General features: G+C 35.2%; 1 protein-coding gene across 1 annotated transcript; it reads left to right on the top strand.

Annotated features, from left to right (window-relative positions):
- The first annotated feature begins 3,767 nt into the window (after positions 1–3,767).
- arpp19a (cAMP regulated phosphoprotein 19a) lies at positions 3,768–8,589 on the top strand. The gene is made up of 3 exons (XM_039681643.2): positions 3,768–3,910; positions 6,604–6,723; positions 7,886–8,589. The coding sequence occupies exons 1-3, from the start codon at positions 3,866–3,868 to the stop codon at positions 8,054–8,056; spliced, it is 336 nt and encodes a 111-aa protein (XP_039537577.1). The 5' UTR covers positions 3,768–3,865; the 3' UTR covers positions 8,057–8,589.
- The last annotated feature ends 4,923 nt before the right edge of the window (positions 8,590–13,512 follow it).

Raw genomic sequence — 13,512 nt, 5'->3', positions numbered from 1 at the left:
TTGGTTAACACGGAAGAAATTAGTTTTCAGCTGTCTTTGGAATGCTGTTAGGTAATTTTTGCATTTCGGATGAGGGTGGGGGGATCATTCCTCCAGCATGGAACCGTGAATGAGAATGTTCTGGAGAGTGATTTTGAGGCTCTCTGTAATGATAGCCGTCGCTCATTGACCGATCGTAGGAGCGAGTGAAAGTAGGAAGGATCTGTAAGCAAGCGTCAATGTCTTGAACCTGATACGAGCAGCGACAGGTAGCGACAAGACGAGCTGCAGCATTCTGGATCATTTGTGGAGGTTTAGTTGCATAATGATGTAAGTCCAGCCAGAAGAGCATTGCAGTAAAACAAAAAGTAATAAGGTTTTGAATAGTTTAGAGATAACACACACACAAAAGGTGGGATGGTTACACCCTCCTGCTCTTAAAAGGTGTAACCTCTGAATGCAAATTCCCATTGCTAGCACATTTTTCCATGTAAAAGGGGTTCTGTATATAATGAAATGTAGCAAGGGGCTTGGCGCCTTTCTGTATCTCAGATCAGCCTGTGAATGCTGAGAGCCACCGGGACTCTCAGCTTCAAATATTTCCTAATGTCGGGTTAGATCTCATTTGATGTTTTGTATTGATTTTCTTTGAACTGATTATACATTTTCCTGACATAATAAATTGTTATATTTGATTATTCTAACTGATTTTGACATTATTTTCATTAGAGTTAAAGGGGGGTTGACTGCAATTTCACTTTTTTCATTTTAAATAGTGTGTAATGTTGCTGTTGGTGCATGAACAGTATCTGCAAAGTTGCAGCGCTGAAAGTTCAGTGTAAGCAGAGATATCGTCTTTTAACCCCTTAGCTGTCCCCCCCCTTTTTGAGAATGGGGGTTAAAATGCACTATTCAAACTTAAATGGTTGTAATTTAAGAATGCTTTGGAATATATACCCAAGTTTGGTCTTGTTTTAAAGAAAACACTCAGCAGAATATTGCTGAAGTGAAAACACTTCAAAAAATGAAAAAATTTGAAAAAGTTATGGAAGTTTAAATTTGCAGTAAATTAAATATACTGTACTATATATTTTTTATTTTATATAAAATATATATTTTAGAAAATATTTTTTACTCTAAAATTTCTATAAAATCAAAGCCATACATCTCATCAAGTTATGTTCCAAATTTGAAGTTCATATCACAAAAATTGAAGTTCCCATGAGATTTTGTTTAGGCGTAGTACCAAAAATAGCCACCGGGTGCCATTGAATTCCATTGAATTTAGTTGTATACATTCTGCCTTAACAAATCAATACATTTCTGTCCAAATATCAATTCTGTCACAAAATTTGGAACCTTGAGACTCTGACTTTTCTGACAATATCAGTTTTGTCAAGATTAGAAAAGGTTTTGATCATAAATTATGAAATATAATGATGCCCAAAAGGGGAGGAGCCTGATAAAATAAGTACCGTTTCTATGGTAACGCAACTTTCAATTATAAAACAGTTTTCACACGATGAATTCTGAGTTTATAAGATTTCAAATGATACCTAATTTATGATAACTACTAAAATATGTGATATAATAAAAAAGGCGATAAAAAATAATATTATATTTTAGAGGATAATAAATATAAATATTATCATTTTTAGAGGATAATATTGTACTATAATTTTTTTATTTTTTATTGATAAATACTAGATTATATGTTTATTATGAACTTTTAGCTTGAAAACAGAAGTTTCAATGATTAAAAGTGGGTTCATCAACTTTTTGTGACAAAGGTCAAAACTCCTGTTATGAAGCAGATTTTTTGAGGTGCACTCTTGTCATAAATTCATCAATTACTCTTCCTACATAATTTTTAACACAAAACAGGGGTAGAATATCTATTTAGAAGTCTTAGACCTTTCCAACAATATATAATTTGTCATAAAAGTCCACCACTTTATTTCATTCAAAACAAACTACAAAACAGACTCAATGTGTTAAATACTGGAATTATCCTTTAAGTCTACCATGTATGGTTTCGTTTTTGGCTTATATCTCAAATGTCAATGGAGAAATTGTATTGAATTTTTACTTCCGGCATCGGCTGTGGGCGGTACTGTGATGCTCTATATTGCGTGTGAGGATGTTGGAGGTGGAGATTTACAACCTATGTCCCAATGTGAAGGCTGCATCCTCCGAAGGCCATATTTGAAGGACGCTTGGCCATATTGGGCTGATTGCGTCACAGCCGCGCGATGAAGGCTGTCCCAATTCAAAGGCTGCACCCTCCGAAGGTCACATTTGAAGGCCGATTGCGTCACCGCAGCGTGACGAAGGCTGTCCCAATTCAGTTTTTCAGTTATGCATCCCGATCCTTCGCGGTCTATCCTACCCCATAAGTCATTGCGCTGGTGACGACAGCATTTTAATTTTTAAAAAAAAAAGTTCTGCCGGGAGTTCGGAGGTGGACGGCAAATTCGCATTTAAACGTAAAAGTATTGTTTTCATTAATCAAATAGCCAGAGAAACCAGAGTTAAAAGCCAAAAGTTTTTTTCTTCTTCTTTTTCATCAACTCATTCGTCACCATTGTGTGGCTGTATTTGTCTTGTGGAAATGCGAAAACGAATAATTATTATTCATAATTAATTTTTTTCTGCAACTTTAAATGTATTAAAATAAAATAAAATTCATGGCTCTGGACATTGGTTATTTTTGTAATAGCATCTGAGTGTTTGCAAGGTTGATACATTGAATAGGATTGCCTACTTTAGTGTAGTTTAATGTGCGTAGCAGTGTTGCTGTCCTGTGAGGGGAATCAGTTGGCTACTTCACATTTACGTGAATTAGCCTATGAAGTAGGCTGTGAAGTTCATTCCCCCACTGGTTATTTTGATAATTAAAGTAACAAAATGTTGGTCCATTGTCACAATATTAACAATTTGTTGCTAACTAAAACTGCGTCCCATATCAAAGTGCGCACCTGAAGAGCTCTGACCGGTCTAACCTGCGGAGGATTGTTAAACGCTCAATGATTTTTTCCCTTAGTAGGACCATTTCAAAAGATGTAAACAACACTGGTCCAGAAGCACTTCCTGTTTCAGTTTTTTAACACTACATAAAAGCTGGGATAAAATACAACCAACAGAACATTTAAAACTGAATCAAAAAGTTAAACAAACATCTTTAAGATGTTTTCTTTACATGTGAAATAAAGAAAACAGTTACAAACTGAAACAGGAAGTGTTTCTGGACCAGTGTTGTTTACATCTTGTGAAATGGTCTATACTTGAGGCTACTCAAGACCCACTGCTGCCACCTCTGCTACTTGTTACAGCCTTACAGACATATTTTTAAATGTTGCCTACATGAAATGTTGAATGCAGCTGTATCAAAATATTATTGTTTACTAGCCTACTGCCATGCAGCTAATCAAAGTTATTATTAGCCTACTGCAGTTCAGTTAAAACGTTCTGTTTTCAAAGTTATTTATATTTAGTATTATTTACATAATAATATTATTTAATAGTAATATAATAATATTAATTATATTATATATAGATAGACAGTAGGTTTTTATATATTCATTATATTATATATAGATAGACAGTAGGTTTTTTTTTTTTTTTTTTAGATAGACAGTAGGTTTTCAGATGGTTTTCAGGTGCAATTTCATCACGTGTGTTCGTCCATCCATCTGCTATGTTACGTAATTACTATTCATAAGCCTTCAACTTGCGAACGTCACGTTGCGTCATTAATATTCATGATCCCGCCTTCTATTTTGTAGGATTGGTACATTTGTGAGCGGGCTAGCTGCTATAGTATTCCGCACTGATCAGGAGCTCAGATTGTGATTTTAAACATCACAAACCTATCATATCAGAGTAAATGGAGGACACAAAGCCTGAGGAAACGAATGTGGAGGAGCAGAAAGTAAGTATATTTGAAGATTGTGAAATCAAACCGCTGCAGTCAGTCAGATTTAAGCTTTTCCGCGATGTAACGTTAACAGTATTTACAGACTAACGTTAGTCCGATAGAATCAAAGAGACATCGAATAAAAGGCGATGCACCCACAAAACCTACTATGATATCGTTGATAGATATGATGATTGCTTTATTTTCTGAATGGTTAGTGTATTTGAACATTGTTTTAAAGCCCTCTGCTATCCACTGATGAATAAAGGCCTTCTAATAATAAATACCAACATTCTGATTGGATCTTTGAAATGACTAGCATTATTAAACCACCTGATAGATAAATATACATATACATGTTGAGATGTTATTTATAATAATGCTGTAGTTGGTTTGTTTTGTTCTAGATTGAGTTGTGATGATGTTAGCTAGCGGTTAGCATGTGAAGCTAAGTTAACTGTTGAACAGTAGGCTAGGCTATTCGATATATTGACTTTTAAATGCGTTTTATAACCTGCATCTTGTCACAGTCTGTGGATTTATGCATCAGGGAGATCTGTATGGATTTACATAAAGACCTTAGAATGATGAAATTCTGAACCACCAAACAATGAATAAAGTAGCACCATCATTTCATTGTAAATAATGAATACAATCTAGAAAGTTCCTAATAAAATTTCAGTTTATGCTGTCCTAAAACTAAAATGAAATTGAAAATTGTTTCAACATTTGAGCATATGATATTATTTTCTTTGTATACCTTGATTTATTTAAAAAAAAAAAAATGACTTAAAAAAATTTCGCACAAGCTGTTCTGAATATCATTATGTCCATTAATTGGCTGGAGACATGAGGCCTTACGTAATGACAGCTGCTCGATACTAACAATTACATAAAAATAAGTTGATATTGAATAATTTGAATTTGACAAATTCAGTTCATATTTATTCTCTGCCTATGGAAACAGTTCTAAAAGAAGCCATTTCATCAACATTTTGAGAGAAACTGAACTGTTCACAGTAATAAAAAAATAAATGTTACAAGCTTCAGGCAAAATCACACACACCGCTTCTTCTATTTGCAAGAAAAGATATAGGCCTAGCTCTGCTATTAACTCAGTGCTGCACACAGTCTCCAACCGCATTAGTACAATCAAATGGTCTTATATAAACAATGAAAGTACCAAACAGAGTTTGACTAAATATAAGCACTCTTCGAATGCTGCTCGACCAATCATAATATGCGGTTTCCAGGATTATGCAAGATCATATCACCCCCAGAATCCTCCTCCTCTATGCCTGTTTAAAAACATACCATATTATATGGATATCTTATTCTAGCTAGCTAATCAAAAGAGTTTTTTTTTCTTAACCATTTAGTGATATACAAAGCTTTTAGGTTAAGTAGTTAATCAAAGTTCAATTGAAAGCACAAAAAGGGGAAATGTTTAAGTAATATAATGGGATATTTAATGTAAAAGGTTCTTAATGTAAATGGTTTTGGACGATCTGGACAAAAAATGGTTTACGCCAATATTAAAAATGAATACCATGATGTTCCATAATTTTTAATTGGGACCATAAAAAAAGTTTTCTCGGCCAATGGAGTGGATTTGGGGTCAAGGAGAGGAATCAATCTTTAAAGATGTCCTGTTAGGCCCTTTTATGAAGTCTTTATTTTGTTTTTGGAGTGTATTGTAATATGTTTTCATGCTCGATTGTAGGGGTGGGCAATATAGCCTCAAAATTATAACACATTATTTCAAGAATATTTGCGATTTATGACGAAATAGAAAAAAATAACAAATTTAGACCATTTAAAAAAAAATCTCACCTAAATGTTTGCTCACAAATGTTTTACAATTGGGTAGTTTTGTTGTTAAGAGTTTAAACAACACAGGGAAGCTTGATTTCAATCTTTGAATTAAATTGAAAAAGTAGCAAAAATGTATACAAAATAAAAAAGAAACAAATAAAGAAAAAAAATATTTTAATCTTTTGTTGTTTTTGATGACAACATTAATGGCAGACACACATGGCTGCAGTCACTTTCAGAGCTAGTGCCTGGATCCATCCACTGTGACATGCGTTTTATGCTTATTTAAGACATAACCGACTGTGTTTACGAGTAAATTAACCAAGACCTGAATTTTGACCCAATTTTGCGTGTTTATTTTTAGTTAAAGCAGTATATTCGGTAAAAAAAACGTGTTACTTGCGAACTGATTGTGTGACTAAATCGCTGACGTGCTGCTTACTCTTAGGCAGGTCTTGTTGTTGTGTGCTAGGGAATGTAAATCAATCATTGATATCGCGATTTGACTTTTTACCGGTGTTAACGTGGATTGTATGATATGGCACACCCTTACTTGATTGTTTAAAAAAAACATTATTTTTCACATATTTTACATTATTACTAGTGGATTTTGAGCTTTGTAACCTTGCAGATCTTTTTTTATGCTCAAACAGCAACGTTAATTTACATACTAACTAAAGTTTCGCTAACTAAAGCTAAAAAGCATAATAGGGCCTCTTTAAAGGTCCACGATATAGAATTTTCGAGGAAAAAAAAAAAAAGGAAAATACAAAGTATTGACTCGTACAAAAATAATGCCTCTTTCATTCATTACTTATGGTCCACTAGAAGTGTGTGTGTGGCCTAAATGTATCGCATTTAAATAAGTGACTTATGTGTGTGTTTTCTCTCAGGATGAGCAGAATAAGATCTGTCTAGAAAAAATAGAGGAAGCCAAACTGAGGGACAGATACCCTAACCTGGGTAATAAACCCGGAGGATCCGATCTGCTCAGAAAAAGACTGCAGAAGGGGGTGAGATTCATTCATATTCTCTCTTTCTACTCCTGCTGGTGGGATGAAAACCACTTTATTTTGTTTTTAGACCACTGGGTTATAAGAAGAGATACAGATCACAGGTCTTTGGTGGTTTTACACTGGCAGTAGTAAAACATCACAGCATCATGTGACTGAGTCATGAGCTACAGATAGCATGGGAACTGGGTTACTGATAACACAGAAAAGTAAACTCGGTCATGGACATACTCTACCAGTCAAGAGTTTGGATGATTATGATTTTTTTTATTTATTTTATGTTTTTATAAGAGTTTTATCTCAACAATGCTGCATTCAATGGATCTATATATATAAGGAAATATGGGAATATAATTTATTCCTGTGATAGCAAAGTTGATTTTCAGCATTACTCCAGTCTTCAGTGTCTTGCAATCATTCAGAAATCATTCTAATGCTAATTTGGGGCTATTTTTTTTTTCAGTTGTTATTATTGGCGTTCAATTATTAATAGTGGTTCTTATTACCAAAGTTATTTTATTTTTATTTTTATTATTTTTTTAGGATTCTTTGAGTTCAGAAGAACATCATTTATTTGATGTATACATCTTTTAAAAATGTATAATTGTCTTTACTCACTTTTGATCACTTTAATGTGTTGAATGGTAGTGTTTCCATAAAAATATTAAGCAGCGAAACCTTGTTTTCAACATTGATAATAATAAGAACATTTTTATTTTTACCACCAAATCAGAATATTAGAATGAATACAATATTACAATTTTTTTCAGAATATTTACAATTTTTTCAAATAGAAACCATTATTTGAAATGGTAATATTTTAAATTAGTACTGATTTTACTGTTTTTAATCAAATAAATGAATGCAGCCTTTGTGAGGACGAGAAACATCTTTAAAAAATGTCACAATCTTAAATCTTAACTTTTGACTGATATTGTAGACAAACGCCTCTGATAGGCCTTTTTGGGGAGTAAAATGACATTAAAATGTTTTCAGATCATTTTCTATTTGGCATTCTAGTTTTTGTTAAACATTGTTTGCATGAACGTTTGTATATTTCCAGTCTAACATCTCTCAAAGTGATTTGGGAAAGAAATAAAGCATTTCCTGTGCCATAATTCACTCAAGCAAACAAATTCTCCTCGACTGCTTTCTCTCCCAGCCGAAATACTTTGACTCGGGCGACTACAACATGGCGAAGGCCAAGACCAAGAACAAGCAGCTTCCAGTGGCACAGACGGAGAAGGCCGAGATCACCGGAGACCACATCCCCACCCCTCAGGACCTGCCGCAGAGGAAACCCTCTCTGGTGGCCAGCAAACTGGCAGGCTGATACCTGCTGCCGTCCTTCACTCCACACTCCCTCTTCCTGTCTCTTCATCCACATTTATCTCCGATCCTGCATTCCTGCCCTCGTCCTCTTTCGTTTCCTGTCTTATCTGAAAATACACTGAATATTCAAGAGTTGCAGATGGCTGTAATGCCGCACTGTGAGATGGGTTGGGTCGTGGCTCCAAAGGCGGTTCTCAAAGTTCTCAAAAGGACTCTGATATTTTAAATGTGTCGTAGTATGTAGTTCAAAGTGTACATATTTGCTAGTGAGTGAGGGTAAACAGCATTTTAGAAGATGCATTTAATTCTAACCATTCCTGTATTACCCACTGCTTCTTAGAGCAAAGTTCCTCAACCCTGTTCCCGGGAACCCACTGTCCTGCAAGCTGAATTTCACACCGATGTGTTTTTCAAGTGATCCTGAAGAGCTTGATTAGCTTGTTCAGGTGTGTTTGATTGGGTTTGAAGACCTCTGGTCACCAAAAAATGAAAATTCTGTCATTATTTACTCAACTCGTATGACTTTATTTCCTCTGGCGAATGCAAAAGGAAGATGTTTAGTGGAATGTCCAAGCTGCTCTTTTTCAATTAAAGAAGGTCTGGGCAGTAGAGCTCTAGGAATTTCAAAAAAGTACTTGTATTTTGATACTATACAATAACTCAAAACCTTAAAATAGTAGGTTTTGCAATTATTCATGAGAAATGCATCAACCGAAACGTAAAAGCACCATAAATAAAACAAATTCGAACAAACATCAAGCTAAGTCTAAATATGCATGAATGAGATTTGAAAGCTTTTTTGGGGTAACACTTAACATAAGGTCTCATTAGATAACATTAGTTAATAATTTAACACATTTGTTCTAGTGTTTATGGATCGTAAAGTTAGTTCATTGTTGGTTCGAGATTACGAAAAGCAATTTTTTTTATCGTTAGTTCATGGTCAACTAATGCGAGCAAATGGAACCCCATCGTAAAACGTTACAGCTATTACAACCAGCAGATGCTGTTAGAATGACAGAAAGGTGAGTAAATGATATCAGAATTTTCATTTCAGAGTGAACTTTTCCATTATTTGTGGAGTTAATTGCTTGAATCAATAATGAATTGAAAGTAATCTCTAATAATGTGGTTGATCTGCACCCCTTTTGGTTCATGAGAATGCTTGTTTCTTTTTGTCACGCTTCAGCTTTAAGTGAAGGACACTTGGTTCGTCATGTTTGATAGCATGTAATGCAGATCTCTGAGGCTGCTGTCATCTTGCCTTGTATCATAGAGCTTAAAGCCTTATAATGATGTAGTGCCATCACACAGATTGGCAAGCAGTTCTAGAACGCCACACGTTCACGTCACGCATCATTTGTGTCTGGTTGTAGACACCAGGCAGTGAGGATCTTTCACCTTCTGATGTGTAGTAAACTCCATGAGATCTCCTGTACATTGTCTTCTATGCAGAGGAGGGAGACAGTTGGCTGTCGGTTCCTCACACCACGTCGTCGCACTACAGTAAATTGTCCACGGTTTGCATGAGCATAAACTGTGGCCGCTTTTGAGCCATTTTGACTTGTAAATAAAATAGTTTTGCAAACCTTCTGTGGTTTTGAGTCAATTTTTTTATAAAAAGTGCAATCATTTAGAAATATGGGAACACAAATATTTAAAATAAAAGAGTGAAGAAGAGGAACCGTGCAGGAGAATGAACATCAGGTATTCAGTTTTTTTAGTCATTACATATTGGAAAGACTTATTTAATTTATTTTTTTCTGGGTTATATAATTTGTTTTTCCTTTACAACATTCTAAGGACAAGCAAAGGAAAAAATTACAAACCTTTCATGGGCAAAAAAAATAAATAAAAAAAAGTCCTGGTGAAATATTGTCAACCTTGGTAAATATGAACTAAGAATTTTAAGTTTAAAAAAAGTTCTTCAGAAAATTCATAGCTGTTATTTTGGGGAAGGGGGGGATTGCACAAAGTATTAAAGGAATAGACAAATATATTTGAGTAACAAATAATTGTGTAGAATAATAATAAATAAATAAAAAGATTAACATATTTTGTGAATATTTTGAATAAAAGACTAAGAGGATACACATTTTTCCATTCCCTGGTTTGCTGATATTTGCCAAGGAAAGTAAATTATGGTTGCCAAGCAAACAACCTACTCTTTAATTTAAATTCTTTAATTTCAAAATGGTCGTTTTATGGAAAGGATGTCTATATTAAAGAGGCTACACATATTTTTTATGTTAACGTCCCCGTGAACCGGAAGTTGCAAACGATTTTTCTCCAGTGCTGTGACGTATTTCCAGAACAGAGGGCAGGGTTTTAGCGCTCCTCCTCTCCATCTCTCGCTCATAGCAAACTAACGGTTTGAGGGGAGTGGTGGTTACGCGTTTCCCCACCCAAGCTGTGAAACCTACGTCATCAGAAAAAGAAACCGTTCCAGACCGGAAGTAACTTTTCGGATTTTGATTAAGGTAAAACATTTTATAAATATAGTTTTACTTGCACGGATTAATTGTTCACCACAAGACTAGTAATATGCGCTAACAAAGTAAATAGGTTCAATTTTGATTTCACGGGGACTTTAATGAAAAAGTTCATATTATGTCAAATGTAAAATTACCTAACACTATTTCAAACTTAAAATCATCAAACTTAACGCTGTCAGAACTATTTTAAACGTTCTCAAGACAACACCAAAGTTTGTCTTTTCAAAGTGTACTATCTTTGTGCCATTAATTGTGATTTGTATAGAAAATTTGTATAAAAAACACGCAGATTTAAAAATGCCCAGTGATTGTCACAGGGACATGAGGATGAGCTAAACCTTTAATTTACCTTGCTGAAACCAGCTCAATATCGGGTACACGTTTTGATGACACATTTTAAATCCCATGTATTTTTTTTTTTTTTTTTTTTTGTAATGCATTATAGTTGTTAATTGTATTGATTAGTATGTGTTCCATTTATTTGTGTTGCTGGCTCTTTTTTTTTTTTTTTTTTTTTTTTGGATGTTTAGAGAAGACTTCTAATCATAATCATGATGGTTGTTTGTAGGATTTCCAACCAAAGAGATCCAGATTTTTAGGAAGACCTACAGACCAGTGTAGCGAGGTGGTTCAGGTCAACGTGCTTGGAGATCAGAATGCGTCAATCCAGTTTCAGGCTCAGAAAGATAATTTATCTAACATTGAATCTAACATTCATACATACATTCATTTCATCTATTTATCAAATACAGAGGTAAATTTAGTATCCGATGCTGTGATATCCAGTGCTGATAAATCCTTAAAGGGGTAGTTCACCCCAAATTACAATTTGTTAATTACAGCTTACTATAGTAACCATGACTGTCCAGCTTCAAAAAAAGACCACAAAAGTATTCCATCTGTGTTGTGCATTCAAGTCTTCTAAAGCCATGTGATATGTTTTAGTGTAGAAAAGAATCTTGATTGATTGTTATTTTCCATTTATTATATTCAAACTGGCCCACAAAATTATTCAAGAACGTCAATATGCTTTTTGACACCAATGCAAAGCTCCAATAAAGGTCAAGCTTATCAAGATTAATAAAAAAGTAGCCAGAAAGTAGCGGTCACGGTGTGGGTTCATGTCTGATTCCTGTCTGTGTTTCCATTGTCTTGTGAACTTTAGTGCCCAACTCTATCAGATCACGCTTGTCTATGTTCATTTGACTGTTATAAATCAATAACAGCAGACAAACAAAATTAAGGTTTAAGGATCAAAAGACCAACTAAAGCAGACACTCATCGCCATAACGGTGGCTTACAATTTGTGATTTTGTCCTTCAGTGATTCTGCTTGTGATCATCAGGTGTCTTCAATAATGCTCAATCATCACTAAATTAATCACTTAATTAATTTTTAACACCCTTGTGTCACAGTCTCGTCTGCACCGTTCTGTCTGCGTCTCCTGCACTACACTTCCCATGATCCTCTTGTTTCCATTCCGGAACTCACTCCCTCATCAGCCACCTGTTCCTCGTCTGTTCATCATTTTCACCTGTTTGCACCTCTTATATTTGATTCCCCTGTGTATTTAGTTCCCTCAGTTTCATTCAGTCTTTGTCGGTCGTTGTGCTTATGTTACAAGTGTTTGAGAGTGATTCCTGTCCCGTTGGATGTTTAAAGTTTAAGTAAAGTTTTGAATTGGAGCGCCTCTTCGGTCTACTTCTTCCTCTGCCTTCACTCCTACACTCACCCCGTGACACCTTGAGTGTTAATTTAACACTCATATCGTCCATCCGAAAGCAGGTGAAGGTGATTTACTACTAATCAAGGAACTGGCTTTACTGATTAGATGCACATAAGAACATTGTGCGATTAATCGTGCAGCCCTAATTTCTTAGTAAATTCTAGAAGTGATGGCCTTATGTATTTAGCCTACTATATTTTGACTGGAAGGAACCATTGACAGTTATTTACAATGGTGAGTAGCCTATAAAAACAAGGACAACAAATCTGATTAAATGTTGAGTAATATAGTGCTTAAAAAGTCAAATGAGAAAAAACAAAGCTGGTGGCAGAAAACAAAATTAGTATAGATTATAGGCTAGAGTAGATTAAAGTCGTGCTGAGTGAGAGTGAAAGTCATTCACAAACACGAATCAATATATTAAATTTTGTATGTCACAAACTGGCGTACGACAGGTCGTATTTTACAAACTTGTATTTTTGTAAACGTAGTAAAAGTAGGGGAAAGTACACTCACCTAAAGGATTATTAGGAACACCTGTTCAATTTCTCACTAATGCAATTATCTAATGAACCAATTACATGACAGTTGCTTCAATGCATAGGGGTATGTTCCTGCAGACAATCTCCTGAACTCCAAACTGAATGTCAGAATGGGAAAGAAAGGTGATTTAAGCAATTTTGGGAGTGGCATGGTTGTTGGTGCCAGACGGGCCAGTCTGAGTATTTCACAATCTGCTCAGTTACTGGGATTTTCACGCACAACCATTTCTAGAGTTACAAAGAATGGTGTGAAAAGGGAAAAACATCCAGTATGCGGCGGTCCTGTGGGGGAAAATGCCTTGTTGATGCTAGAGGTGAATGGGCCGACTGATTCAAGCTGATAGAAGAGCAACTTTGACTGAAATAACCACTCGTAACAACCAAGATATTCAGCAAAGCATTTGTGAAGCCACAACATGCACAACCTTGAGGCGGATGGGCTACAACAGCAGAAGACCCCACCGGGTATCAATCATCTCCACTACAAATGCGAAAAAGAGGCTACAATTTGCAAGAGCTCACCAAAATTGGACAGTTGAAGACTGGAAAAATGTTGCCTGGTCTGATGAGTCTCGATTTTTGTTGAGACATTCAGATGGTAGAGTAAACAGAATGAGAGCATGAATCCATCATGCCTTTACCACTGTGCAGGCTGGTGTTGGTGTAATGGTGTGGGGGATGTTTTCTTGGCACA

The sequence above is a fragment of the Pimephales promelas genome, chromosome 10, assembly GCF_988280905.1.
Source record: "Pimephales promelas chromosome 10, fPimPro1.hap1.1, whole genome shotgun sequence".
In the NCBI taxonomy this organism is placed as follows: domain Eukaryota; kingdom Metazoa; phylum Chordata; class Actinopteri; order Cypriniformes; family Leuciscidae; genus Pimephales; species Pimephales promelas.
Note: the sequence above shows the minus strand (reverse complement) of the source record. Positions and strands in the feature narration are given on the sequence as shown.

Bases quoted from the DNA above. Each gene is read 5' to 3' on its own strand.
- arpp19a (XM_039681643.2), top strand. From the start codon at position 3,866: ATGGAGGACACAAAGCCTGAGGAAACGAATGTGGAGGAGCAGAAA. The intron at 3,911-6,603 runs GTAAGTATATTT...GTTTTCTCTCAG, and splicing joins CGAATGTGGAGGAGCAGAAA to GATGAGCAGAATAAGATCTG. The intron at 6,724-7,885 runs GTGAGATTCATT...TTTCTCTCCCAG, and splicing joins GAAAAAGACTGCAGAAGGGG to CCGAAATACTTTGACTCGGG.